Here is a 26,596-nt window from a genome sequence, read left to right on the forward strand (position 1 = left end):
AGTGTAGTTATTCTGTGGGCTCTCCTTCTCCGTGGCCGACATGAGTAAAACATTTAAACGTGTTAACCCTCGCAAGGCTGACGGACAAGACGCCATCCATAGCTGGGTCCTCAGAGCATGCGCAGACCAGCTGGATGGTGTGTTTACGGGCATATTCAATCTCTCCCTATCCTAGTCTGCTGTCCCCATATGCTTCAAGATGGCCACCATTGTTCCTGTACCCAAGAAGGCAATGTAACTGAACTTAATGACGATCGCCCCGTAGCATCATGAAGTGCTTTGAGAGAGTAGTCAAGGATCATATCACCTCTACCTTACCTGCCACCCAAGACCCACTTCAATTTGCTTACCGCCCCAATAGATCCACAGATGATGAAATCGCCATCACTCTGCAACCTGCCCTATCCCATCTGAACAAGAGGAGTACCTATGTAAGAACTTCTACCTCATGAGTCTTGCGAAAATTCATTAAAATAAAAAATAAAAAATGAAATAAAATGTTGTTGGTCACGTACACATTTTTTGCAGATGTTATCACAGGTGCAGTTAAATGCTTATGTTTGTAGCTCCAACAGTGCAGTAAAATCTAACAATACAAACAAATCCAAAAAAGAAAGGAATTAAGAAATATCAGGATGAGCAATGTCAGAGTCCAGAATATAAATATGTATATGATAGTGTGTATAGACATTATGGACAGTATATGAATAGAAAAGGTATGTACAGTAGTAGTTATATAGGAAAAGCCTTGACTTGAAAACTGTATATACATAGTTAGTGGGTAAAACAGTATGTAAACATTATTCAATTGACCAGTGTTCAATGACTAAACTCACCAAAGAAACGTCCTCTCACTGTCAACTGTGTTTATTTTCAGCAAACTTAACATGTGTAAATATTTGTATGAACATAACAAGATTCAACAACTGAGACATAAACTGAAGAAGTTCCACAGACATGTGACTAACAGAAATGGAATAATGTGTCCCTGAACAAAGGGCGGGTCAAAATCAAAAGTAACTGTCAGTATCTGGTGTGGCCACCAGCTGCATTAACCCCTGTGCGGCATCCAGCGAAAAATCATATCGCCATTAGCATAACAAAATTGTATCATTTAAAAAATAAATCAAAAAATTCTAATTATATCGTTTTATAGATACACCTCTCCTGAATCGAACCACGTTGTCCGATTTCAAAAAGGCTTTACAGCAAAAGCAAAACATTAGATTATGTTAGAGGAGTATATCGTAAAAGTAGCCACATAGCCATTTTCCGACCAACCACATGCATCACAAATAACCAAAAAACAGCTAAATGCAGCGCTAACCTTTGACAATCTTCATCAGATGACACACCTAGGACATCATGTTACACAATACATGCATTCTTTTGTTCGATAAAGTTCATATTTATATATAAAAACAGCATTTTACATCGGTGCGTAACGTTGACTAACTATTTTCCCTCAAATGCATCCGATGAAACAGAGCTACAATTTACTAAATTACTATTCGAATTTTTTTTTTAAATGTAATATTGTCATTCTAAGATTTATAGATGAATATCTCTTGAAAGCACCTGTAATGCCAGATTTAAAATTAACTTTACTGGGTAATCATACTTTGCGATGAAAGGGGATGCGATACTCTGAAAAATAGGCTAACGTTACAGGTCAGCGCCATCTTGGAACAATCGCATATCACATCTAGTCTTGTATACTATTGTCAATAATCCCTTACCTTTGGTGGTCTTCATCAGAAAGCACTTCCAGGAATCCCAGGTCCACAACAAATGTATTTTCGTTCGAAAAAAATACTCCTTTACGTTCCAAGAGCTTGTTCTTGTTAACGCGTCTGAAGGCTGCTCCAAAACTTCCGTCGGCCACGGGACAGCCATTTCGAGAAAATGCATTTTTTTCCCATTTAGGTTCGTTCAAACATGTCAAACGTTGTATAACATAAATCTTCAGGGCGTTTTTCAACAAGAGAGCCAATAAGATTCGAGGGGGACGATTGCATTGTGTTTCAAAACGTTTCGAAAGGGGAGGGTAACCAGGGGCGTCGGCGTCATAATGGTGATGGCCCTCTCTGTGTGACCACGTTCCACAGCGTCTCATTCATTCAGTTTTAACAGTAGGAGACTCAAACCACTTTGTAAAGACTGGGGACATCTAGTGGAAGCAATAGGAAGTGCTCAATGAACCATAGCTCACGGTGTGATTAATAGGCAACGTGATGAAGTTGAGTTCGCAATTCAGAATTCCACTTCCTGTTTCGATCTGTCTCGGGGTTTTGACTGCCATATGAGTTCTGTTATACTCACAGACACCATTCAAACAGTTTTAGAAACTTTAGGGTGTTTTCTATCCACAAGTATTAATTACATGCATATCCTAGCTTCTGAGTTTGAGTAGGAGGCCGTTTAAAATGGGCACGAATTTTTTTCAAAAATCGCTTTAGCGCCCCCTATCCTAGGGGAACGGCAAGAGGTTAAGTACTGAGGTGCATCTCCTCATAGACAGCACCATTATTTGCCAGTTCTTGCTGTGAGATGTTACCCCACACTTCCACCAAGGCACCTGAAAGTTCCTGGACAAGTCTGGGGGAATGGCCCTAGCCCTCACCTTCCAATCCAACAGGTCCCAGATGTGCTCAATGGGATTGAGACCCGGGCTCTTCACTGGCCATGGCAGAACACTGATATTCCTGTCTTTCAGGAAACCACGCACAGAATGAGCAGTATGGCTGGTGGCATTGTCATGCTTGAGGGTCATGTCAGGATGAGCCTGCAGGAAGGGTACCACATAAGGGAGGAGGATGTCTTCCTTGTAACGCACAGCGTTGAGATTGCCTGCAATGACAACAAGCTCAGTCCGATGATGCTGTGACACACCGCCCCAGACCATGATGGACCCTCCACCTCCAAATCGATCCCGTTCCAGAGTACAGGCCTTGGTGTAACGCTCATTCCTTCGATGATAAACGCGAATCCGACCATCACCCCTGGTGAGACAAAACCTGGACTCGTCAGTGAAGAGCACTTTTTGCCTGTCCTGTCTAGTACAGCGACGGTGAGTTTGTGCCCATAGGCGACATTGTTGCTGGGGATGTCTGGTGAGGACCTGCCTTACAACAGGCCAACAAGCCCTCACTCCAGCCTCTCTCAGCCTATTGCGGACAGTCTGATCACTGATGGAGGGATTGTGGGTTCCTGGTGTAACTTGGGCAGTTTTTGTTGCCATCCTGTACCTGTCTCGCAGGTGTGATGTTCAGATGTACCGATCTTGTGCAGGTGTTGTTACACGTGGTCTGCCACTGCGAGGATGATCAGCTGTCCGTCCTGTCTCCCTGTAGCTCTGTCTTAGGCGTCTCACAGTACGGACATTGCAATTTATTGCCCTGGCCAAATCTGCAGTCCTTATGCCTCCTTGCAGCATGCCTATGGCACGTTCACACAGATGAGCTGGGACCCTGGGAATCTTTCCTTTGGTGTTTTTCAGAGTCAGTAGAAAGGCCTCTTTAGTGTCCTAAGTTTTCATAACTGTGACCTTAATTGCCTACCGTCTGTAAGCTGTCAGTGTCTTAACGACCGTTCCACAGGTTCATGTTCATTAATTGTTCATGGTTCATTTAACAAGCATTGGAAACAGTGTTTAAACCCTTTACAATGAAGATCTGTGAAGTTATTTGGATATTTTGCGAATTATCTTTGAAAGACAGGGTCCTGAAAAAGGGCCGTTTCTTTTTTTGCTGAGTTTATGTAGTTAGGGCAGCAGTCTCTTATGTGCAGGGTTGAGTACCGGGTGGTAACCAGCTAGTAGCAGTGACTAAAGTTCAGGGCAGGGTACTGGACGGAGGCCGGCTAGTGGTGACTATTTAACAGTCTAGAAGCAGTTTTTTTACATTTCCCAGCTTTGATGCACATGTACGATCTCCGCCTTCTAGATGGTAGTGGGGTGAACAGGCTCGGGTGGCTGAGGTCCTTGATGATCTTCCAGGCCTTCCTTTCACACCGGGTGCTGTCGATGTCCTGGTGGGCAGGCAGTGTGGCCCCAGTGATTCATTACACTGACCGCACCACCCTCTGGAGAGCCCTGCGTTTGAGGATGGTACAATTCAAATCAAATTTTATTTGTCACATGCGCAGAATACAACAGTGAAATGCTTACTTACAAGCCCCTAACCAACAATGTAGTTTAAAAAATAAAAATAAGAAAAAGAAACAAGTAATTAAGGTGCAGCAGTAAAATAACAATAGCGAGACTATATATAGGGGGTACCGGTACAGGGGCAATGTGCGGGGGCACCGGTTAGTCGAGGTAATTGAGGTAGTATGTACATGTAGGTAGAGTTATTAAAGTGACTATGCATAGATAATAACAGAGAGTAGCAGCGGAGTAAAAGCGTGGGTGGGGGGGGGGGGGGCAATGCAAATAGTCTGGGTTGCCATTTGATTAGATGTTCAGGAGTCTTATGGCTTGGGGGTAGACGCTGTTAAGAAGCCTCTTGGACCTAGACTTGGCGCTCCGATACCGCTTGCCGTGCGGAAGCAGAGAGAACAGTCTATGACTAGGGTGGCTAGAGTATTTGACAATTTAGGGCCTTCCTCTGACACCACCTGGTATAGAGGTCCTGGATGGCAGGAAGCTTGGCCCCAGTGATGTACTTGGCTTCACGCACTACCCTCTGTAGTGCCTTTTCAGTCTCCTGAGGGGGAATAGGTTTTGTCGTACCCTCTTCACGACTGTCTTGGGGTGCTTGGACCATGTTAGTTTGTTGGTAATGTGGACACCAAGGAACTTGAAGCTCTCAACCTGCTCCACGACAGCCCCATCGATGAGAGTGGGGGCATGCTCGGTCCTCCTTTTCCTGTAGTCCACAATCATCTCCTTTGTCTTGATCACGTTGAGGGAGAGGTTGTTGTCCTGGCACCACACGGCCAGGTCTCTGACCTCCCTATAGGCTGTCTTGCTGTTGTCGGTGATCAGGCCTACCACTTTTGTGCCATCGGCAAACTTAATGATGGTGTTGGAGTCGTGCCTGGCCGTGCAGTCCTGAGTGAACAGGGAGTACAGGAGGGGACTGAGCATGTATCCCTGAGGGGCCCCTGTGTTGATGATCAGCATTGCCAATGTGTTACCTACCCTTACCACCTGGGGGCAGCTGTCAGGAAGTCCAGGATCCAGTTGCGGAGGAAGGTGTTTAGTCCCAGGGTCCTTAGCTTATTGATGAGCTTTGAGGGCACTATGGTGTTGAACGCTGAGCTGTTGTCAATAAATAGCATTCTCACATACGTGTTCCTTTTGTCCAGGTGGGAAAGGGCAGTGTGGAGTGCAATAGAGATTGCATCATCTGTATATCTGTTAGGGCGGTATGCACATTGGAGTGGATCTAGGGTTTCTGGGATAATGGTGTTGATATGAGCCATGACCAGCCTTTCAAAGCCCTTCATGGCTACAGACGTGAGTGCTACGGGTCGGTAGTCATTTAGGCAGGTTACCTTTGTGTTCTAGGGCACAGGGACTATGGTGGTCTGCTTAAATGTGTTGGTAATACAGACTCGGACAGGGAGAGGTTGAAAATGTCATTGAAGACAATTGTCAGTTGGTCAGTGCATGCTCACAGTAGACGTCCTGGTAATCCATCTGGCCCTGCGGCCTTGTGAATGTTGACCTGTTTAAAGGTCTTACTCACATCGGCTGCAGAGAGCGTGATCACACAGTCATCTGGAACAGTTGGTGCTCTCATGCATGTTTCAGTGTTATTTGGCTCGAAGCGAGCATAGAAGTAGTTTAGCTCGTCTGGTAGGCTTGTGTCACTGGGCAGCTGTCAGCCGTGCTTCCCTTTGTAGTCTGTAATGGTTTGCAAGCCCTGCCACATCCTACTAGCGTCGGAGCCAGTGTAGTACGATTCGATCTTAGTCCAGTATTGATGCTTTGCCTGTTTGATGGTTCGTCGGAGGGCATAGCGGAATTTCTTAGCAGCTCTAGCCTTTAGCTCAGTGCGAATGTTGCCTGTAATCCATGGCTTCTGGTTGGGATAGAGTGGGTATGACGTCATCAATGCACTTATTGATGAAGCCAATGACTGATGTGGTGCACTCCTCAATGCCGTCGGAAGAATCCCAGAACATATTCCAGTCTGTGCTAGCAAAACAATCCTGTAGCTTAGCATCTGCTTTATCTCACAATTTTTTTATTGACTGAGGCACTGCTGCTTCCTGCTTTAATTTCTGCTTGTAAGCAGAAATCAGGAGGATAGAATTATAGTCAGATTTGCCAAATGGAGGGCGAGGGAGAAGTTTGTACGTGTCTCTGTGTGTGGAGTGAAGGTGGTCTAGAGTTTTTTCCATCTGGTTGCACATCTAACCTGCTGATAGAAATTTGGTCAAACAGATTTAAGTTTCCCCGCATTAAAGTCCCCGGCCACTAGGAGCGCTGCTTCTGGATGAGCGTTTTCCTGTTTGCTTACGGCAGAATACAGCTCATTGCTGGCACTAAGACTACTCATCGGTCTGCGGTGGTATGTAGACAGCTACGAAAAATACAGATGAAAACTCTAAGTAGATAGTGTGGCCTACAGTTTATAATGATATACTCTACCTCAGGCGAGCAAAACCTCGAGACTTCCTTAGATATCATACACCAGCTGTTGTTTACAAATATACATAGTCCCTCGCCCGTTGTCTTACCAGACGCCGCTGGTCTATCCTGCCGATACATCGTATAACCAGCCAGCTGTTGATAATGTCGTTGTCCAGTGACGACTCTAAGATATTACAGTTTTTAATGTTCCGTTGGTAGTTTAATCTTACTTGTAGGTCGTCAATTTTATTTTCCAATGAATGCATGTTAGCTAGTAGAACGAAAGGCATTGGGGGTTTATTCGATCGCCTAAGAATTCTCCGAATGCAGCCCGACCTCTCTTCACGCAAATGACGGGGATTTGGGCCTGTTCCCGGGAAAGCAGTATGTCCTTCACGTTGGGCTCGTCGGACTTGTTAAAGGAAAAAAAAGCTTCTGCCAGTTCGTGGTGAGTAATCGATGTTCTGAAGTTATTTTCAGTCATAAGAGACGGTATCAGCAACATTAAGTACAGAATAAGTTGAAAAATAAGTTACAAACAACACAAAAAAACAAACAAAAAACACAGTTGGTTAGGCTGACGTTTTACGTGCTCCATCTTCTCCGGCGCCATGCTGTACCAGGTGGTGATACAGCCCGACAGGATGCTCTCAATGGTGCACCTGTAGAAGTTTGTGAGGGTCTTATGGGCCAAGCCAAATTTATTCAGCCTCCTGAGGTTGCCACACTGACTGTGTGGATGGACAATTTCAGATTGTCATTGATGTGCACGCCGAGAAACTTGAAGCTTTTCACCCTCCACTGCTCTCTCTGCTGTCTCCTGAAGTCCACAATCAGTTCCTTCGTTTTGTTAACACTGAGGGAGAGGTTACCCTTGTTTGGCTTCTGTGTTGAGGATCAGCGTAGCGGAGGTGTTGTTGCCTACCTTTGCCACCTGAGGTCGGCCCGTCAGGAAGTCCAGGACCCACTTGCACAGGGGTGGGGTTCAGAGTCAGGGCACAGAGTTTAGTGATAAGCTTGAAGGTCACTATGGTGTTTGAGGCTGAGCTGTTGTTGATGAACAGCATTTTATCATAGGTATTTCTCTGGTCTAGATGGGATAAGGTAATGTGCAGTGCGATGGAACTTGCGTCATCCACGGACTTAGCCTCTCAAAGTACTTCATGATGAAAGAAGTGAGTGCTACAGGGAAATAGCCATTTAGTTCAGTTACCATCACTTTCTTTGTTATAGAAACAGTGGACATCTTGAAGAAAGTGGGGATAACAGAATGGGATAGGGAAAGATTGAATATGTACGAAGACACTCCAGCCAGCTGGTCTGTATGCGGCTTGGGATGCTGTCTGGGCCTCCAGCCTTGCGAGGGTCAACACACTTAATATGTCTTACTGACGTCGGCCACAGAGAACGGCGCGGGTGGTGGCCCACGTCGGTAGCACTTGATGCGGGTGAAGAAGGTGTTAAGCTTGTCCAGGAGCAAGACGTTGGTGTCCGTGATGTGGCTGGTTTCGTTTTATAATCCATGATTGTCTGGAGTCCCTGCCATATACCTCTCGTGTCTGAGTCGTTGAATTGCAACTCCACTTTGTCTCTGTACTGAACTTTGCCTGTTTGATTGCCTTATGGAGAGCATAGATGGACTGTTTTTACTTGTCCATGTTCCCAGTCACCTTTCCATGGTTAAACGTGGTGGTATGCACTTTCAGCAAAAGCTGCCATATATCCATGTTTTTTTGGATAAGTTCTAATTGTCACATTGGGAACAACATCCTCTATGCACTTCCTGATGAACTCCATTACCGAGTCAGTGTATACGTCAACGCTATTCTCAGAGGCAAAACGGAACATATCCCAGTCTGCGTGATCAAAACAATCTTGAAGCATAGATTCCAATTGGTCAGACCAACGTTGAACAGTCCTTACCACGGGTACTTCCTGTTTAAGTGTCTGCCTAATAGGATGGGAGGAGCAGAATGGAGAAGGGATCTGATTTGACGAAGTGAGGGCCTTGAAGCTATCCCGGAAGGGGAAGGAGCAAAGGTCAAGAGTTCTTGATGAGTGAGTAGAGCTGGAGATGTGTTGATAAAACTTCGGTAACGTTTTTCTCAGAATTGCTTTATTAAAGTCCCCAGCTACAATAAATGCAGCTTCAGGATATGCGGTTTCCAATTTGCACAAAATCCAGTGTAGTTCCTTGAGAGCCGTAGCGGCGTCGGCTTGAGGGGGAATATACTCGGCTGTGACGATGACCGAAGAGAATTCTCTCGGTAGGTAATGCAGACGGCATTTGATGGTGAGGTATTCCAAATCGGGAGAACAAAATTACTTGAGTTCCTGTACGTTACCACAATCACACCTTGAATAGTTAATCATGAAACATACACTTCTGCCTTTCTTTTTCCTGGAGAGTTATTTCATCCTGTCCAAGTGATGTACGGACAAATCCGTACCTCAAACATGGAACACATGTCTAAGTGTTGCAATAAATGGGACAGGGATGGAATGATTAAACGCTAGCAATTATTGTCAGATTAGACGGAATATAGATTTACCACATTTACACATGTGAAAGCAACTGCAAACATTACAAAAAGAGAACAAAGCACTATCCCCCGGCAAGAGTATGGAGTGCGCAAGTGGAAAGAAAAGCCATTGGTGCATCTTCGCCACAGTAATAATACATTTTAACAACAAACACCAAAAGCAAGCTTCATAAGTAAATTACTAATTCCAAGCAATTTTGACATACCAAAATACAATTAGGCCTATGCTAGCAATTGTTGCTTGATGCCCTATTTCTGGTGAGCTTGCAAAGTAAGCAGTTAAAATTCTTGATCGCCATATAATTCCTCTCTCCCTACAATTTGACTTTTGTGCTGCACGCGATCGTATAGCTGTATAGCTGTACAGCAAATCAGCAATCTGTTCAGTAGCTCACCCGACCTGTGTTGATTGACAGTTTGATGGTCCATTCAGAGGGTTGAGTGTTGGTTTCGCTAGCCAATCTGTTGTACATTTTTTGAAAGGGCGATGCTGCGTTGGGAGAATCTCAATTGCATACTCCTAGGGTCCTCTCACCTTCTCAAAACCCATTGGAGGAGAAAGCCAGAAGTCCCACCCACCCCTAAACAGCTTCCATCCCCTGGTGATAAGACTGTTAAATGGCTAACAACTACTGCTCTCCCTCTACCACAGCCTATCGACTGACTCCATTACACCGCTGTCGATTGATTATTCATTGCCATTAGTATTTATCTATTTATCCTGCTACTGGTAACTATTACTGTAATGGAGTGTGTAACTGGCTGCAGGGAAGTCTGACGCAGGAGAGCAGAAATGGGTAGCAAACGGAGCCCTTTATTGAGGCAAACAAATACACGGCACTCAGAAAACTAAACACACACGGGTTACAATAACCTGGCGCAAACCAGCCTGGAGTACACATACATTTACATATAACAATTCCACACACAGACATGGAGGGAAACAAAGGGTTATATGCAAGAGGAGTAATGAGGGAATGTAAACCAGGTGTGTGGGAAAACAAGACAAAACAAATGGAAAATTAAAGGTGGATCGGCAATGGCTAGAAGACCTGTGACGTCGACTGCCGAACGCCACCCGAACAAAGAGAGGGACCGACCTCGGCGGAAGTCGTGACAATTACTCCTGTTTACATGTATATATTACCATTAGTATAGTACCATAAGCATTTATATATTTCTACTACCAGTCATGTTTTATGTATGAAACCCCCCGCAACCACTCCAGTATCCCTGCACATTTAAGAAGGTACTGGCATTGACCTGTATACAAAGTACTTGCATTCCCGTGATTCTAATCCACCTCACTTTTGGTTTTTATTTTAATTAAATGTTTTATTATCCTACTACACTGACTCTGACGCCTTTCGGATGAGGTAGGACTTGTGCGATCACGCTCTCCGTAGCCAATGTGAGCAAGTGTCTTTAAAACAGGTCAACATTCACAAGGTCGCGGGGCCAGACGGATTACCAAGACACTTTCAACCTCTCCTTGACCGAGTCTGTAATACCTACATGTTTCAAGCAGACCACCATAGTCCCTGTGCCCAAGAACCCCAAGGTAACCTGCCTAAATGACTACTGTCCCATAGCACTCAAATCGGTAACCATGAAATACTTTGAAAGGCTGGTCATAGCTCACATCAACACCATCATCATGGAAACCCTAGACCCACTCCAATTCGCATACCGCCTCAACAGATTCACAGATGATGCAATCTCAATCACACTCCACACTGCTCTTTCCCACCTGGACAAAAATAACACCCAAGTGGGAATGCTGTTCATTGACGACAGCTCAGCGTTCAACACCAGAGTGCCTTGTAATGGCAGTGTGGTGCCATTACAACAACCTCTCCCTCAATGTGAGCAAGACAAAGGAAATTATTGTGGACTACAGGTAAAGGAGGGCTGAACAGGCCCCCATTAACATCGACGGGGCTGCAGTGGAGCAGGTCGAGAGTTTCAAGTTCTTTTGTGTCCACATCACCAACAAACTATCATGGTCCAAACACACCAAGACAGTCGTGAAGAGGGCACCACAACACATTTTCCCCCGCAGGAGACTGAAAAGATTTGGCATGGGTCCCCAGATCCTCAAAAGGTTCTACAGCTGCACCATCGAGAGCATCTTGACCGGTTGCATCACCGCCTAGTATGGCAACTGCTTGGCATCTGACCGTAAGGCTCTAAAGAGGTAGTGCATACGGCCCAGGACATCACTGGGGCCAAGCTTCCTGCCATCCAGGACCTATATACTAGGCGGTGTCAGAGACTCCAATCACCTAAGTCATAGACTGTTCTCTCTGCTACCGCACGGCAAGCGGTACCGGAGCGCCAAGTCTAGGTCCAAAAGGCTCCTTACCAGCTTCTACCCCCAAGCCATAAGACTGCTGAACAATTAATCAAATGTCCACCCGGACTCTCTACCGGTACCAACCTGTATATAGCCTCGTTATTGTTATTTTATTTTTTACTTTAGTTTATTTAGTTAATCTTTTCTTAACTCTATTTCTTGAAATACATTGTTGGTTAAGGGCTTTTAAGTAAGCATTTCACGGTAAGGTCTACACCTGTTGTATTCGGTGCATATGACATACAATTTGAATAGATTTGATTATTCTATTTAAATGAGACTTGCAAAGCAAACATCCCATTCTAAATCGTATTATTATTATTATTATTATTATTATTATTATTATTATGGACGCTACTCCTCCTAGACTGTTTCAGCTAGAAACATAATTCAAACTTTAAAATGTGCATATCTATCTGGAATAGTGTGCTTGTACACACATTTTGATACGGTATCTTTTATACTTTTTAAACTATAGTGAACAAAAATATAAACGACATGTAAAGTGTTAGTCCCATTTTTCATGATCTGAAGTAAAAGCTCCCCAAAAAATGTCCCTATGCACAAAAAGCTTATTTCTCTCAAATTTTGTTCACAACATTGTTTTACATCCCTGTTAGTGAGCATTTATCCGTTGCCAAGAAGCTGATTAAACAGCATAATCATTACACAGGTGCACCTTGTGCTGAGGACAAAAAATGTGAAGTTTTGTCACACTACACAATGCCACAGATGTCTGAGTGAGCTTGCAATTGGCATGCTGACTGCAGGAATGTCAAATAGAGCTGTTGCAAGAGAATTGTGTTCATTTCTCAACCATAAGCCACCTCCAAAGTCATTTTAGAGAATTTGTCAGTACATCCAACTGTAGTTACTAAACACAGCCACTGAACCACACACCTACTTAGCAAAACTACTGACCATTACTGACCACAACCACAAAACTACCGACCACAACTGCTGACCACTGCTGACCACAGCTACTGAACACAACCATACTTACTAAACCACAAGTACTGACCACAACCACAAAACTACTGATCACAACAACATAAACTAATGAACCACACAACTACTTACTAAAACTACTGACCATTACTGACCACAACTACTTGTCATAGGCGTCATAAGGATTGGACCAAAACGCAGCGGGTAAAGTGCTCATCTTCTTTCTTTATTAAAGAAAACACTTAAACAAAATAAACTGACGACGAAAACAGTCCAGTAAGCTGCACAGACTATACTGGAAACAACCACCCACAAAACACAAGAGAAAACAAACCCAACTAAATATGGCCTCCAATTAGAGACAACGACAACCAGCTGACTCTAATTGGAGGTCATTGCCAAAAACCCAACATAGAAATAGAAAACTAGATAAACACATAGAAATAGATAACATAGAACATAAACCAAAAACACCGAGCCACACAAAACAAACACCCCCTGCCACGCCCTGACCAAACTACAATGACAAATAACCCCTTTTACTGGTCAGGACGTGACAGTACCCCCCCCCCCCCCCACCAAAAGGTGCAGACCCGGAATGCACCTCAAAACAAAAAACCCCACAAAAACAACCCCAAACTTAAAGGGAGGGAAGGGAGGGTGGCCACCGTCAACAACGGTCCCTGTGCTACACCCCCCCCCAATCCTCCCACTACGGAGGTGGCTCTGGTTCTGGGCGTAGCTCCCGTTCCGTAGACTCTAGGCTGGGGAGCGTCGCTGGAGCCTCCTGGCTGAGGAGCGTCGCTGGAGACTCCGGGCTGAGGAGCGTCGCTGGAGACTCCGGGCTGAGGAGCGTCGCTGGAGACTCCGGGCTGAGGAGCGTCGCTGGAGACTCCGGGCTGAGGAGCGTCGCTGGAGACTCAGGAGCGTTGCTGGAGGCTCAGGGCTGAGGAGCGTCGCTGGAGGCTCCTGGCTGAGGAGCGTCGTTGGAGACTCCGGGCTGAGGAGCGTCGCTGGAGACTCCGGGCTGAGGAGCGTCGCTGGAGACTCCGGGCTGAGGAGCGTCGCTGGAGACTCCGGGCTGAGGAGCGTCGCTGGAGACTCCGGGCTGAGGAGCGTCTCTGGAGGCTCCTGGCTGAGGAGCGTCGTTGGAGACTCCGGGCTGAGGAGCGTCGCTGGAGACTCCGGGCTGAGGAGCGTCGCTGGAGACTCCGGGCTGAGGAGCGTCGCTGGAGACTCCGGGCTGAGGAGCGTCGCTGGAGACTCCGGGCTGAGGAGCGTCTCTGGAGACTCCGGGCTGAGGAGCGTCGCTGGAGACTCCGGGCTGAGGAGCGTCGCTGGAGACTCCGGGCTGAGGAGCGTCGCTGGAGGCTCAGGAGCGTCGCTGGAGGCTCAGGGCTGAGGAGCGTCGCTGGAGGCTCAGGGCTGAGGAGCGTCGCTGGAGGTTCAGGAGCGTCGCTGGAGGCTCAGTGCTGAGGAGCGTCGCTGGAGGCTAAGTGCTCACAGCAGGCACTGGCTGTACCGGGTCATGGAAGCGCACTGGAGGATGAATGCGGGGAACAGGAACAGGACGTACTAATGGCAGAGTGCTCACAGCAGGCACTGGCTGTACCGGGTTATGGAGGCGCACTGGAGGGTGAGTGCGCGGAGCAGGAACAGGATGTACTGGACTGGGCAGGTGCACTGGAAGCCTGGTGCGTGGGGCTGGCTTAGGAGGTGCCAGACTAGTAACACGCACCTCAGGGCGAGTGCGGGAAGCAGGAACAGGACGTACTGGACTGGGCAGGCGCACTAGAGGCCTGATGCGGTGGGCTGGCTTTGGGGGCGCCAGACTAGTGACATGCACATCAGGGCTAGTGCGAGGAGCAGGAACAGGACGTACTGGACTGGGCATGCGCACTACAGGCCTGATGCGTGGGGCTGGCTTTGGAGGCGCCAGAACAGTAACACGCACCACAGGGCTAGTGCGAGGAGCAGGAACAGGACGTACTGGACTGGGCATGCGCACTAGAGGCCTGATGCGTGGGGCTGGCATTGGGGGCGCCAGCCTAGTAACACGCACCTCAGGGCTAGTGCGAGGAGCAGGAACAGGGTAAACTGGACCGAGGAGATGCACTGGTGGCCAGATGCGCTGCGCCGGCGCACTTCTCCCTGGCTGCCAGCCAACTCTCACCAGGCAATGCTGCGGAGCCCTTATTGGCCACACCGGACTGTGCACGCGTATGGGCAACACAGTGCATATCTCCGCATAACAAGGTGCTTGCTTGATCCGTCGCTCCCCATAATAAGCACAGTGAGTTGGCTCAGGTCTCCATCCTGACTCTGCACAACTCCCCGTGTGCCCCCCACAACTTTTTTGGGGGGTGGATGCCTCTCGGCCTCATCTAGCTCCCTTAGTTTCCTTTCCCAGAAACGTCGTTCTGCCTCCCACGTCCATCCTTCTCTTCGGTGCTCCAATTCCCGCTGCTTGGTCCTTGTTTGGTGCTCCAATCCCCGCTGCTTGGTCCTTGTTTGGTGGGTGGTTCTTTTACATAGGCGTCGTAAGGATTGGACCAAAACGCAGCGGGTAAAGTGATCATCTTCTTTCTTTATTAAAGAAAACACTTAAACAAAATAAACTTATGACGAAAACAGTCCAGTAAGGTGCACAGACTATACTGGAAACAACCACCCACAAAACACAAGAGAAAACAAACCCAACTAAATATGGCCTCCAATTAGAGACAACAACAACCAGCTGCCTCTAATTGGTGGTCATTGCCAAAAACCCAACATAGAAATAGAAAACTAGATAAACACATAGAAATAGATAACATAGAACATAAACCAAAAACACCGAACCACACAAAACAAACACCCCCTGCCACGCCCTGACCAAACTACAATGACAAATAACCCCTTTTACTGCTCAGGACGTGACACTACTGAACCACACACGTACTGTACTTACCAAAACGATCGACCACTTCTAACCACAACCACACAACTACTGACCACAACTAATGACCAAAACAACACAACCACCTACCACAACTACTGAACCACAACCCCGCAACTACTGAGCACAACTACTAACCACTATTGAGAACAACTGACCACAACCACACAAATACTGACCACAAAACTACTGAACCACAACTACTGCTCTGGTATGCACTAGCTCTGGTCCAACTCTGGTCCTAGGCGTTGCTAGCTAGTGCTGGTTCGCACTAACTCTGGTCTTCAATATAAATTATAACTACTTGAATGTGCATAAATTAGCAACAATAATTGTAACTCTTGAACTGTTCAAGCTAGAAAAACCAAATAAACTTTCACAGGTTCATGCTGTCCTAACTTCAAATTCTTTCAAACGTATTAACTAATAACTATATAAATGTGCATTAATTAGCATAATGTAACTCACAAACAGTAACTCTTGAACTGTTCAAGCCAAAGCCAACATTCATATGTTCAGGCTATTCTAACTTTTCCAACTATAACCAGTCTAGTATAACTATAACCATTACTACTGCAGACACTACCACAACTATAACTGTCACGCCCTGACCTTAGAGAGCCTTTTCATTTCTCTATTTGATTAGGTCAGGGTGTGATTTGGGTGGGCATTCTAGTTTTTCTATTTCTTTGTTGGCCGGGTATGGTTCCCAATCAGAGGCAGCTGTCTATCGTTGTCTCTGATTGGGGATCATACTTAGGCAGCCTTTTTCCCACCTTAGTTTGTGGGATCATGTTTTTGGTACTGTGCTGTATACCCTACTGAACTTTTTGTTTGTATTTGTTTTGGTGTTAATTTAATAAATGTAAAATGTACGCCTACCACGCTGCACCTTGGTCTGATCCTTCCATCAACGAGCGTAACAGAAGATCCCACCACCAAAGGACCAAGCAGCGTGGCCAGGAGGAGCAGATATCCTGGGCCCGGGAGAAAGGGGAGTGGAGGACATCATGGACATGGGAGGAGGTTATGGCAGGGGACCAGACCCTGCCATGGAAGCAGGTGGAAGCAGCGAAGGAGGATCAACAACGACTCCGGGGTTCGCAACCAGAACGCAAGCCCAAAAGATAGCCCACATTTATTTTGGGGGGGCGGGCACACGGAGTGGTCGGCGGAGCTGAGGGGTGAACCAGTGCCAGTCAGGGAGTCGAGTGAGGAATGCCATGCTCTACTAACTGGGTGACAAAACGTTGCAAAACCTGGCCAGATAATTTCAAGTCATTAGTCTCAAGTCAAAGTCGGGTCCCAAGTCTTGAGGCTCCAAGTCAAAGTCAAGTCTCAAGTTATTTTATTTTATATCAAGTCAAGTCTCAAGCCATCTAATGTGTGACTTGAGTCACGCTCGAGTTTAAGGCATGTAACTCGAGTCCACAACTCGTATCAAGCCATCTGGCTGGAGGTAGCAAACAATTTACTAGCTGTGATTTCCAACCTGATAGATATATTTATTAGACTAACACTGTAAGAAAATATATGGTGATTCAACATACAATTGTAAGACAGTCAGCTGCAATAGGATTACGAGTTTGCTCAACAAAATTCATACAAACTTTTTGTTGTGAATTTGCTCAACAACGTTTTTGCTGTGTAAACTCACAATCTTATTGCAGCTGGTTGCCGTACAATTGTACGTTGAATAAACATTTTTTTTTTATGATTTCTTGCTGAATTAAATTAATCATGCACTGACTGCATCCATATAATGCTGCCAACCATGCTGGACTATATGTTAGAATTTTGAGTCAAATAGAAACAATTTGTAAAACCTCTTACAAAGTACATTTGAAGCATAAACCACACATTTTATATTTTGGGAAGATACTTTGATTATCTGTTTGTTTCATTTTGTAAAATAGTTAAGAGTGTCAGTTTCTCTTAACTTCTTTGGGATAGGGGGCAGTATTTTCACGGCCGGATAAAAAACGTACCGATTTAATCTGGTTACTACTCCTGCCCAGAAACTAGAATATGCATATATATTAGTAGATTTGGATAGAAAACACTCTAAAGTTTCTAAAACTGTTTGAATGGTGTCTGTGTGTATAACAGAACTCATATGGCAGGCCAAAACCTGAGAAGATTCCATGCAGGAAGTGCCCTGTCTGACAATTTGTTGTCCTTCTGTTGCATCTCTATCGACATTACAGCATCTGTGCTGTAACGTGACACTTTCTAAGGCTTCCATTGGCTCTCTAAAGCCGCCAGAAAGTGGAATGGGGTGTCTGCTGTCTCTGGGCAAAGTATAGGAGCAGAGTTTGTAAGTGGTCAGCCTGGGGACAGTGAGACTGGAGATGCGCGGTCACGAGAGCTCGCCATGTTTTTCTTTCAGTCTTTGAATGAATACAACGTTGCCCGGTTGGAATATTATCGGTATTTTACGAGAAAAATAGCATAAGAATTGATTTTAACCTCTATGGGCTAGGTGGGACGAAATCGTCACACTTACGTAACAGCCACTTGCAGCCTGTGGCGCGATTTTCAAAACCTTAAAAATTCTATTACTTCAATTTCTCAAACATATGACTATTTTACAGCTATTTAAAGACAAGACTCTCGTTAATCTAACCACACAGTCCGATTTCAAAAAGGCTTTACAACGAAAGCAAAACATTAGATTATGTCAGCAGAGTACCAAGCCAGAAATTATCAGACACCCATTTTTCAAGCCAGCATATAATGTCACCAAAACCCAGAAGACAGCTAAATGCAGCACTCACCTTTGATGATCTTCATCAGATGACAACCCTAGGACATTATGTTATACAATACATGCATGTTTTGTTCAATCAAGTTCATATTTATATCAAAAACCAGCTTTTTACATTAGCATGTGACGTTCAGAACTAGCATACCCCCCGCAAACTTCCAGGGAATTCGCTAATATTTTACTAAATTACTCACGATAAACGTTCACAAAAAGCATAACAATTATTTTAAGAATTATAGATACAGACCTCCTCTATGCACTCGATATGTCCGATTTTAAAATAGCTTTTTGGTGAAAGCACATTTTGCAATATTCTAAGTACATAGCCCAGGCATCACAGGCTCGCTATTTAGACACCCGGCAAGTTTAGCACTCACCATAATCATATTTACTATTATAAAAGTTTGATTACCTTTTGTTGTCTTCGTCAGAATGCACACCCAGGACTGCTACTTCAATAACAAATGTTGGTTTGGTCCAAAATAATCCATCGTTATATCCGAATAGCGGCGTTTTGTTCGTGCGTTCCAGACACTATCCGAAATGGTAAAGAAGTGTCGCGCGCATGGCGCAATTCGTGACAATAAAATTCTAAATATTCCATTACCGTACTTCGAAGCATGTCAACCGCTGTTTAAAATCATTTTTCTCGTAGAAAAGCGATAATATTCCGACAGGGAATCTCCTTTTCGGCAAACAGAGGAAAAAATCACAAAGGCGGGGGCGGTCGGGTCACGCGCATAAGCCCAGAGTCCCTTGATCGGCCACTTGAGAAAGGCGATAATGTGTTTCAGCCTGGGGCTGGAATGACGACATTCTGTTTTTTCCCGGGCTCTGAGCGCCTATGGACGACGTGGGAAGTGTCACGTTAGAGCAGAGATCCTTAGTAAAAGATAGAGATGGAAAAGAAGATCAAGAAATGGTCAGACAGGCCACTTCCTGTAAAGGAATCTCTCAGGTTTTGACCTGCCATTTGAGTTCTGTTATACTCACAGACACCATTCAAACAGTTTTAGAAACTTTAGGGTGTTTTCTATCCATATGTAATAAGTATATGCATATTCTAGTTACTGGGTAGGAGTGGTAACCAGATTAAATCGGGTATGTTTTTTATCCAGCCGTGTCAATACTGCCCCCTAGCCCTAACAGGTTAAACAGCGTTTGACATGCTTCTAAGTACGGTAATGGAATATTTACAATTTTTTTGTCACGAAATGCGCTCGCGCGTTACCCTTCAGATAGTGACCTGAACGCACGAACAAAACGACGGTAATTGGATACAACTATGGATTATTTGGAACCAAAACAACATTTGTTGTTGAAGTAGAAGTCTTTAGAGTGCATTCTGACGAAGAACAGCAAAGGTAATCCAATTTTTCTAATAGTAATTCTGAGTTTAGGTGACCCCGAAGTTGGCGGATGTCAAAATAGCTAGCCGTGATGGCCGAGCTATGTACTCAGAATATTGCAAAATGTGCTTTCGCCGAAAAGCTATTTTAAAATCGGACATAGCGATTGCATAAAGGAGTTCTGTATCTATAATTCTTAAAATAATTGTTATGTATTTTGTCAACGTTTATCATGAGTAATTTAGTAAATTCACCGGAAGTTTTCGGTGGGTATGCAAGTTCTGAACATCACATGCTTATGTAAAAAGCTGTTTTTTGATATACATATGAACTTCATTGAACAAAACATCCATGTATTGTATAACATAATGTCCTAGGAGTGTCATCTGATGAAGATCATCAAAGGTTAGTGCTGCATTTAGCTGTGGTTTGGGTTTATGTGACATATATGCTTGCTTGGAAAATGGCTGTGTGATTATTTGTGTCTATGTACTCTCCTAACATCATCTAATGTTTTGCTTTCGCTGTAAAGCCTTTTTGAAATCGGACAGTGTGGTTAGATTAACGAGAGTCTTATCTTTAAAATGGTGTAAAATAGTTGATTGTTTGAGAAAATTGAATTGTGGTATTTTAGTTGGTTTTGCATTTTGCGCCGTGCGATGCCATTGGCTGTTGGCTAGGGGTTCCGCTAGCGGAATGTCTATCCTCAACAGGTTAAACACCTCTGATACATCAGGAATTTTCTGAGTGAACCTGCAGTGCAGTTTCTCATTTATCTGAAGTTGATTGAATAGAGGGCTTAGTATAGTATACTGGTAGAGAGAAGTATGAATGACATACAGCATTATCAGAGTGGAAGATGTAGGAGGCTGGAGAGTTGTCCACAATGATGACCTTGTTGAGGTACCTGCCCAGCCGACTCAGGTCTTTCACATAGTTTCCTCGGTGGAAAACGCAGGACTCCCGGAAGAGACGGTGCCGGAAGGCACCCCATTTATCCAGCAGGTCGGAGACGGGATCGGCATACTGGCACAAAAGGAGAAAACAAACAACATTGTCATTGATGGTAGTTCACAGAAAGCTGTGTGTGTGTTATGCATATGTACATGTAAACGAAGTTCGTGTGTATGAATAAGATATTAGAATGGCAGGGCAAAGTTTCTAAGAATTGTAAATAAAACATGTCAAACACATGTCACATTCTTAAAGGGAAAATTCAGTATTGAAAGTTCAGTAGATGGCCCCATCACTTCCATTGATTGTTAGATAGCATGGACTTAAGTTAGCTTACATTTGTAGTGGCTGTTTAAAGAAAGCAGAACCATGGATTACAGGTTCTCCTTGCCCATAGACTACTTTCAGGATGAGGAACCATCTAACATGTAACTTCATAAATCCTGAATTTCCCTTTAAGCCTAGTAGTTGACTAAAAGTTAGATCCTTTCAACCTTTAATGTAGTTATGTCAATCAGCATTCAGTGAACATGATCTCACCTTGGATAAACTCGCAGTGAACAGAACACACTCAAACAACTCCCCCATTCTTCTGAGATACTCATCCACATGGGGTCGCTTCAACACATACACCTGAAGTAATAGAAACACAAGACATGGGGAAATACTTCCGATTATTTACAAAAAGTTGACTGTATTTTGTCTTTGCTCAAGACGTTAATGCTTTAAACAAGTTTTTGAATAGAAGATCTTAAATCATTTTTGGCGCAATAGTTGTGCCTACGCCCTCTCATGTGTAACTTTTAGCTGCACCTTGCCTTGCTTGTCCAGGTTTACTGCTATTGGGGTGCCAGATGATATTGAGGTTAATGGGTTGGGACATAAAAATGAGACGTTGAAACATACTGAAGGAGAGGTTAACACCTCTGACAGCATATCAGACTTCATAAATGCCAGATGACCCTAAACTTCCATGTGGAATGGTCAATCAGGTGTAGCCTATTATCTGTATATGGAAGGATATGCCTGTCAATGTATAACTTTTATTCCAGTTCTGCTCGATTCCTCGAAAGAGCATGACGCTATCGGCCTTGTTCCTGAACCAAGTCATCCCGAATAGGCTCTCCCTGCTTAAACAAGCCTATCCTAGATTACTTGAAACAGACCCAGGCCTGGGGTATAAAACAGGTGTTTTCTTCTGTCTTCTGGCCAAAATTGCCTTTAAACTAAGCAAAACTGCAGCAGTATCTGCAATCTCCGATGTGATCTCCAATGGGCTGGGCAGAATCTGTTCTAGGGACTGAGATTGATGGGCCCAGTGATTTCTGAGAAGCCAGTCAGTACTTCCTTGTTTCGTCAGCCCACAGAAATAGACACCGGCTGCTGAGACCCGTCAACAGAGAAGGCCAAAGATCTGTCAGGTTGCTAGCCTAGTGTACTAGCACTATAGCACCGGTGAGTAAACAGTGGTAGGAAAAAGGTAAAAAGAAAAGAGACCACTTTCAACTAATGCCACACTAATGGCACACTTTTAAAACTGAGGAGATAGCATGGATAACACAGATAATAGATTATAGAATTGTATTTGAGGTCAGGGCAACTTTACTGCTAATTCCATTGTGTTGCTATGAAGGAGAGAACCTGTGAAAAAGGCTAAGAATTTAAACTCAAAAGAGTCGTGCTTACCTGGTGAACTGTTCCTTCGATTTCCACTGGAATTATAAAATCAGCGTTGTTCAATGGCTGTTGAGAGCAAGGACATACGATGTAAGAATCATGTACGGAACCCATTTACTTAAAGCTGCATTACATAACTTTTTGGGCGACCTGACCAAATGTACATAGAAATGTGAGTTATAGATCTGTCATTCTCATTGAAATAAAGTCTAAGAAGTGGTAGAGTAAGTGTACCTAATAAGGCCACCAAAATCTAAATTTAGACATTTCTAACATATACTGCCCGAATTTTGTAAGAAAAGTTAATATAAAATGAAAGATTAATCTTTCATGTGAAGTTATGACTTTACTTACAAAATGCTTTAATAAGACAAATATTAGATAAAATATGTGAAAAGTCTGGACTGGGTTTAGTGGGTACTGAGTGTACCCTTTAAGCCCATGGGTGTTCCAAATAAGCCGATCTCTTAAATAACACATTTTAATTAATGTCCAAATGTTCAAAACGTACAAACTGACATTTCTTATTTATAATGGGATTATATTAATCTCCCCTAAAGTTATTAAAATAAACAGATCATTGCTATTCATCATGAAAGTAGCACTTATAACAGTGGGGGTCCAATCGTTTCCACACAGATCAATGTGGACTTAGGTTTTTGTTCTTGCCAACCAGTACACACACCTGACTCAACAAATCACAGACTTCAATCAAGACATGATTAGTTGAATCAGGTGTGTTATTGTTTGGTTAGAAAACAAACCTGGCCCTCTGTGGATAAGAAGCCATGCAACAAAGTCTACAACACACACAACCTTCAATTCATTATCTGAAAGCTGATTCACATTTGCTGTACTGTTATTGTTGTTAATTAGTTCAACTTGTCTTCCTAAAGCCTATCTGAAGAGAATGTAAAATATCCTCTCTATTGTGTATTATAAAGGTACAGGTGGTAGACCAAAAAACTGAATCACCTCGATGAAAGACAACAATATGACAATGGCCCACCCAAAAGTGCATGAGTAGTCGCCCAATAGCAGTGGTGAAAAGCACTTAAGTAAAAATACTTTTAAGTACTACTGAAGTAGTTTTTTTGGGGTATCTGTACTTTACTTTCTATTTTTGACAACTTTTATTTTGACTTCACTACATTCCTAAAGCAGATAATGTACTTTTTACTCCATACATTTACCCTGACACCCAAAAGTACTTTTGAATGCTTAGCAGGACAGAAATGGTCCAATTTAAACACTTATCAAGAGAACAACCCTCATTTGTTCGCATCTTTGTCCACCACTTGTAGGTCTTCTATCCCTGATATCCTTCAACCCTGATCTTATTCTTCTCTCTCTGCATCAACGACTGCCTGTCCACTCCAAACGTCTTAGGGAGAGTACCGAGGTTTCTAATTGTTCCTAATAGTTTCCAATCTTGGTAAAGGCACCATGGCTAGATGCATAATATGCATCAAATATAATAACATCTTATTTGTCATGTGCCGAATACAACCTTACCGTGAAATACTTACTTAAAAGCCCTTAACCAACAATCTAGTTGTAAGAAAAATAAGAGCTAAAAAAATATTTACTAAATAAACTAAAGTAAAAAAAACGAGCAACAATAAAATAACAATAACCAGGCTATAAACAGCGGGTACCGATACCAAGTCATTGTGCGGGGGTACATGTTAGGTGAAGTAATTGAGGTAATATGGACATGTAGGTAGGAGTAAAGTGACTATGCATAGATAATAAACAGCGAATAGCAGCAGCATAAAAAAAATACCAATACCAATAGTCCGGGTAGCCATTTGATTAGCTGTACAGCAGTCTTATGGCTTGGGGGTGAGAAGCTGTAAAGAAGCCTCTTGGACCTAGACGTAGTGCTCCGGTACCACTTGCCGTGCGGTAGCAGAGAGAACAGTCTATTACTAGGGTGGCTGGAGTCTTAGGCAATTTTTAGGGCCTTCCTCTGACACCGCCTGGTATAGAGGTCCTGGATGGCAGGAAGCTTGGCCCCATAATGTACTGGGTCGTACACACTACCTTTTGTAGCGCCTTGCGGTCAGAGGCTGAGCAGTTGCAATAGCAGGCGGTGATGCAGCCAGTCAGGATGCTCTCGATGGTGCAGCTGTATAACTTTTGGAGGATCTGAGGACCCATGCAAAATCTTTTCAGATTCTTGAGGGGGAATTGGCATTGTCGTGCCCTCTTCACGACTGTCTTGGTGTGTTTGGACCATGATAGTTTGTCGGTGAGGTGGACACTCTCAACCTGCTCCACTACAGCCCCGTCAATTAGAATGGGGGCGTGCTCGGACCTCCTTTTCCTGTAGTCCACGATCAACTCCTTTGTCTTGATCACGTTGAGGGAGAAGTTGTTGTCCTGGCACCACACTGCCAGGTCTCTGACCTCCTCCCTATATGCTGCCTAATCGTTGTCAGTGATCAGGCCTACCACCGTTGTGTCGTTGGCAAACGTAATGAGTTGCGCTTGTTGGAGACGTGCTTGGCCACTCAGTCATGGGTGAACAAGGAGTACAGGAGGGGACTAAGCACACATCCTTGAGGGGCCCCAGTGTTGAGTTTCAGTGTGGCAGATGTGTTGTTGCCTACCCTTACCACCTGGGGGCGGCCCATCAGGAAGTCCCGTAAGGAAGAACAGGATCCAGTTGCAGAGGGGGGTGTTTAGTCCTAGGGACCTTAGCTTAGTGATGAGCTTTGAGGGCACTATGGTGTTGAACTCTGAGCTGTAGTCAAAGAACAGCATTCTCACATAGGTGTTCCTTTAGTCCAGGTGGGAAAGGGAGCGTCATATGTCGATCTGTTGGGGCGGTATGCAAAATGGAGTGGGTCTAGGTTTTCTGGGGTGATGCTGTTGATGTGAACCATGACCAGCCTTTCAAAGCACCATGGCTACAGACATAAGTGCTACGGGTCGGTAGTCATTTAAGCAGGTTACCTTGGTGTTCTTGGGCACAGGGACTATGGTGGTCTGCTTGAAACATGTAGGTATTACAGACTCGGTCAGGGAGAGGTTTAAAATGTCACTGTAGACCCTTGCCAGTTGGTTAGCACATGCTCAGAGTACACATCCTGGTAATCCGTCTGGCCCTGCGACTTTGTGAATGTTGACCAATTTAAAGGTCATACTCACATCGGCTACGGAAAACGGTGATCACACAGTCGGTGATCACACAGTCGTCCGGAACAGCTGGTGCTCTCAAGTATGCTTCAGTGTTGCTTGCCTTGAAGCGTGCATAGATGTAATTTAACTTGTCTGGTAGGCTCGTGTCACTGGGCAGCTCGTGGCTGAGCTTTCCTTTGTAGTCCGTAATAGTTTCCAAGCCCTGCCACATTCAACATGTATCGGAGCCAGTGTAGTAGGATTCAATCTTAGTCCTGTATTCACGTTTTCCTGATTGATGGTTCATCTGAGTGCATAGCGAGATTTGTAATAAGCATCCGGGTTAGAGTCCCACTCCTTGAAAGCTGCAGCTCTACCCTTTAGCTCAGTGCGGATGTTGCCCGTAATCCATGGCTTCTGGTTGGGGTATGTACGTACAATCACTGTGGGGACAACATCATTGATGTCCTTATTGATGAAGACTGCGACTGATGTGGTATACTCCACAATGCCATCGGATGAGTCCCGGAATATATTCCAGTCTGTGCTAGCAAAACAGTCCAGTAGATTAGCATCTGTGTCATCTGACTGCTTCTGTATTGAGCGAGTCACTGATACTTCCTGCTTTAGTTTTTGTTGTAAGTAGGAATCAGCAGGATATAATTATAGTCAGATTTGTCAAATAGAGGGCGAGGGAGAGCTTTGTACGCGTCTCTGTGTGTGGAGTAAAGGAAGCCTAGAGTTTTTTTCCTCTCTGGTTGCACATGTAACATGCTGGTAAAAATTAGGTAAAATGGATTTAAGTTTGCCTGCGTTAAAGTCCACGGCCACAAGGAGCGCTGCCTCTGGATGAGCATTTTCTTGTTCGCTTATGGCCTTCCTTAATATTAGATTTTGTGAACTGTTATTGACAAATATACACAGACCGTCACACCTTGTCTTACCAGAGGCAGCTGTTCTGTCTTGCCGATGCACGGAAAACCCAGCCAACTGTATATTATCCATGTCGTCCTTCAGCCACGACTCAGTGAAATAGCTTTTAGTGCTTTTACAGGTTTTAATGTCCCGTTAGAAGGAGAGTCTTGAACAAAGGTCATCCAGTTTATTCTCCAATAATTGCACATTGGCCAAGAAGACGGATGGTAGAGCCGGGTTACCCACTCGCCGATGAATACTGACAAGGCACCCGGACCTGCGTTCCCTGTATCTGCGTCTATTCTTCATGCAAATGACGGGGATTTGGGATGCGTCCGGTATCTGTAGTAAATCCTTTGTGTCCGACTCGTTAAATAAAAAATCTTTGTCCAGTTCGAGGTGAGTAATCGCTGTTCTGATATCCAGAAGCTATTTTCAGT

General features: G+C 44.5%; 1 protein-coding gene across 1 annotated transcript in view; it reads right to left on the reverse strand.

Annotated features, from left to right (window-relative positions):
• LOC106581679 (uncharacterized) overlaps positions 1–26,596 on the reverse strand; it is an 81,477-nt gene that overhangs the window by 19,204 nt on the left and 35,677 nt on the right. Inside the window, exons 3-5 of the mRNA XM_014163898.3 lie at positions 22,125–22,181; positions 20,979–21,071; positions 20,325–20,510 (exon numbers count right to left, since the gene is read on the reverse strand). Of these exons, the coding sequence (XP_014019373.2) occupies positions 20,325–20,510; positions 20,979–21,071; positions 22,125–22,181 (336 nt within the window). The remainder of the gene's footprint in view (positions 1–20,324; positions 20,511–20,978; positions 21,072–22,124; positions 22,182–26,596) is intronic.

Source organism: Salmo salar, chromosome 21, assembly GCF_965601325.2.
Source record: "Salmo salar chromosome 21, fSalSal1, whole genome shotgun sequence".
Classification (NCBI taxonomy): Eukaryota; Metazoa; Chordata; class Actinopteri; order Salmoniformes; family Salmonidae; genus Salmo; species Salmo salar.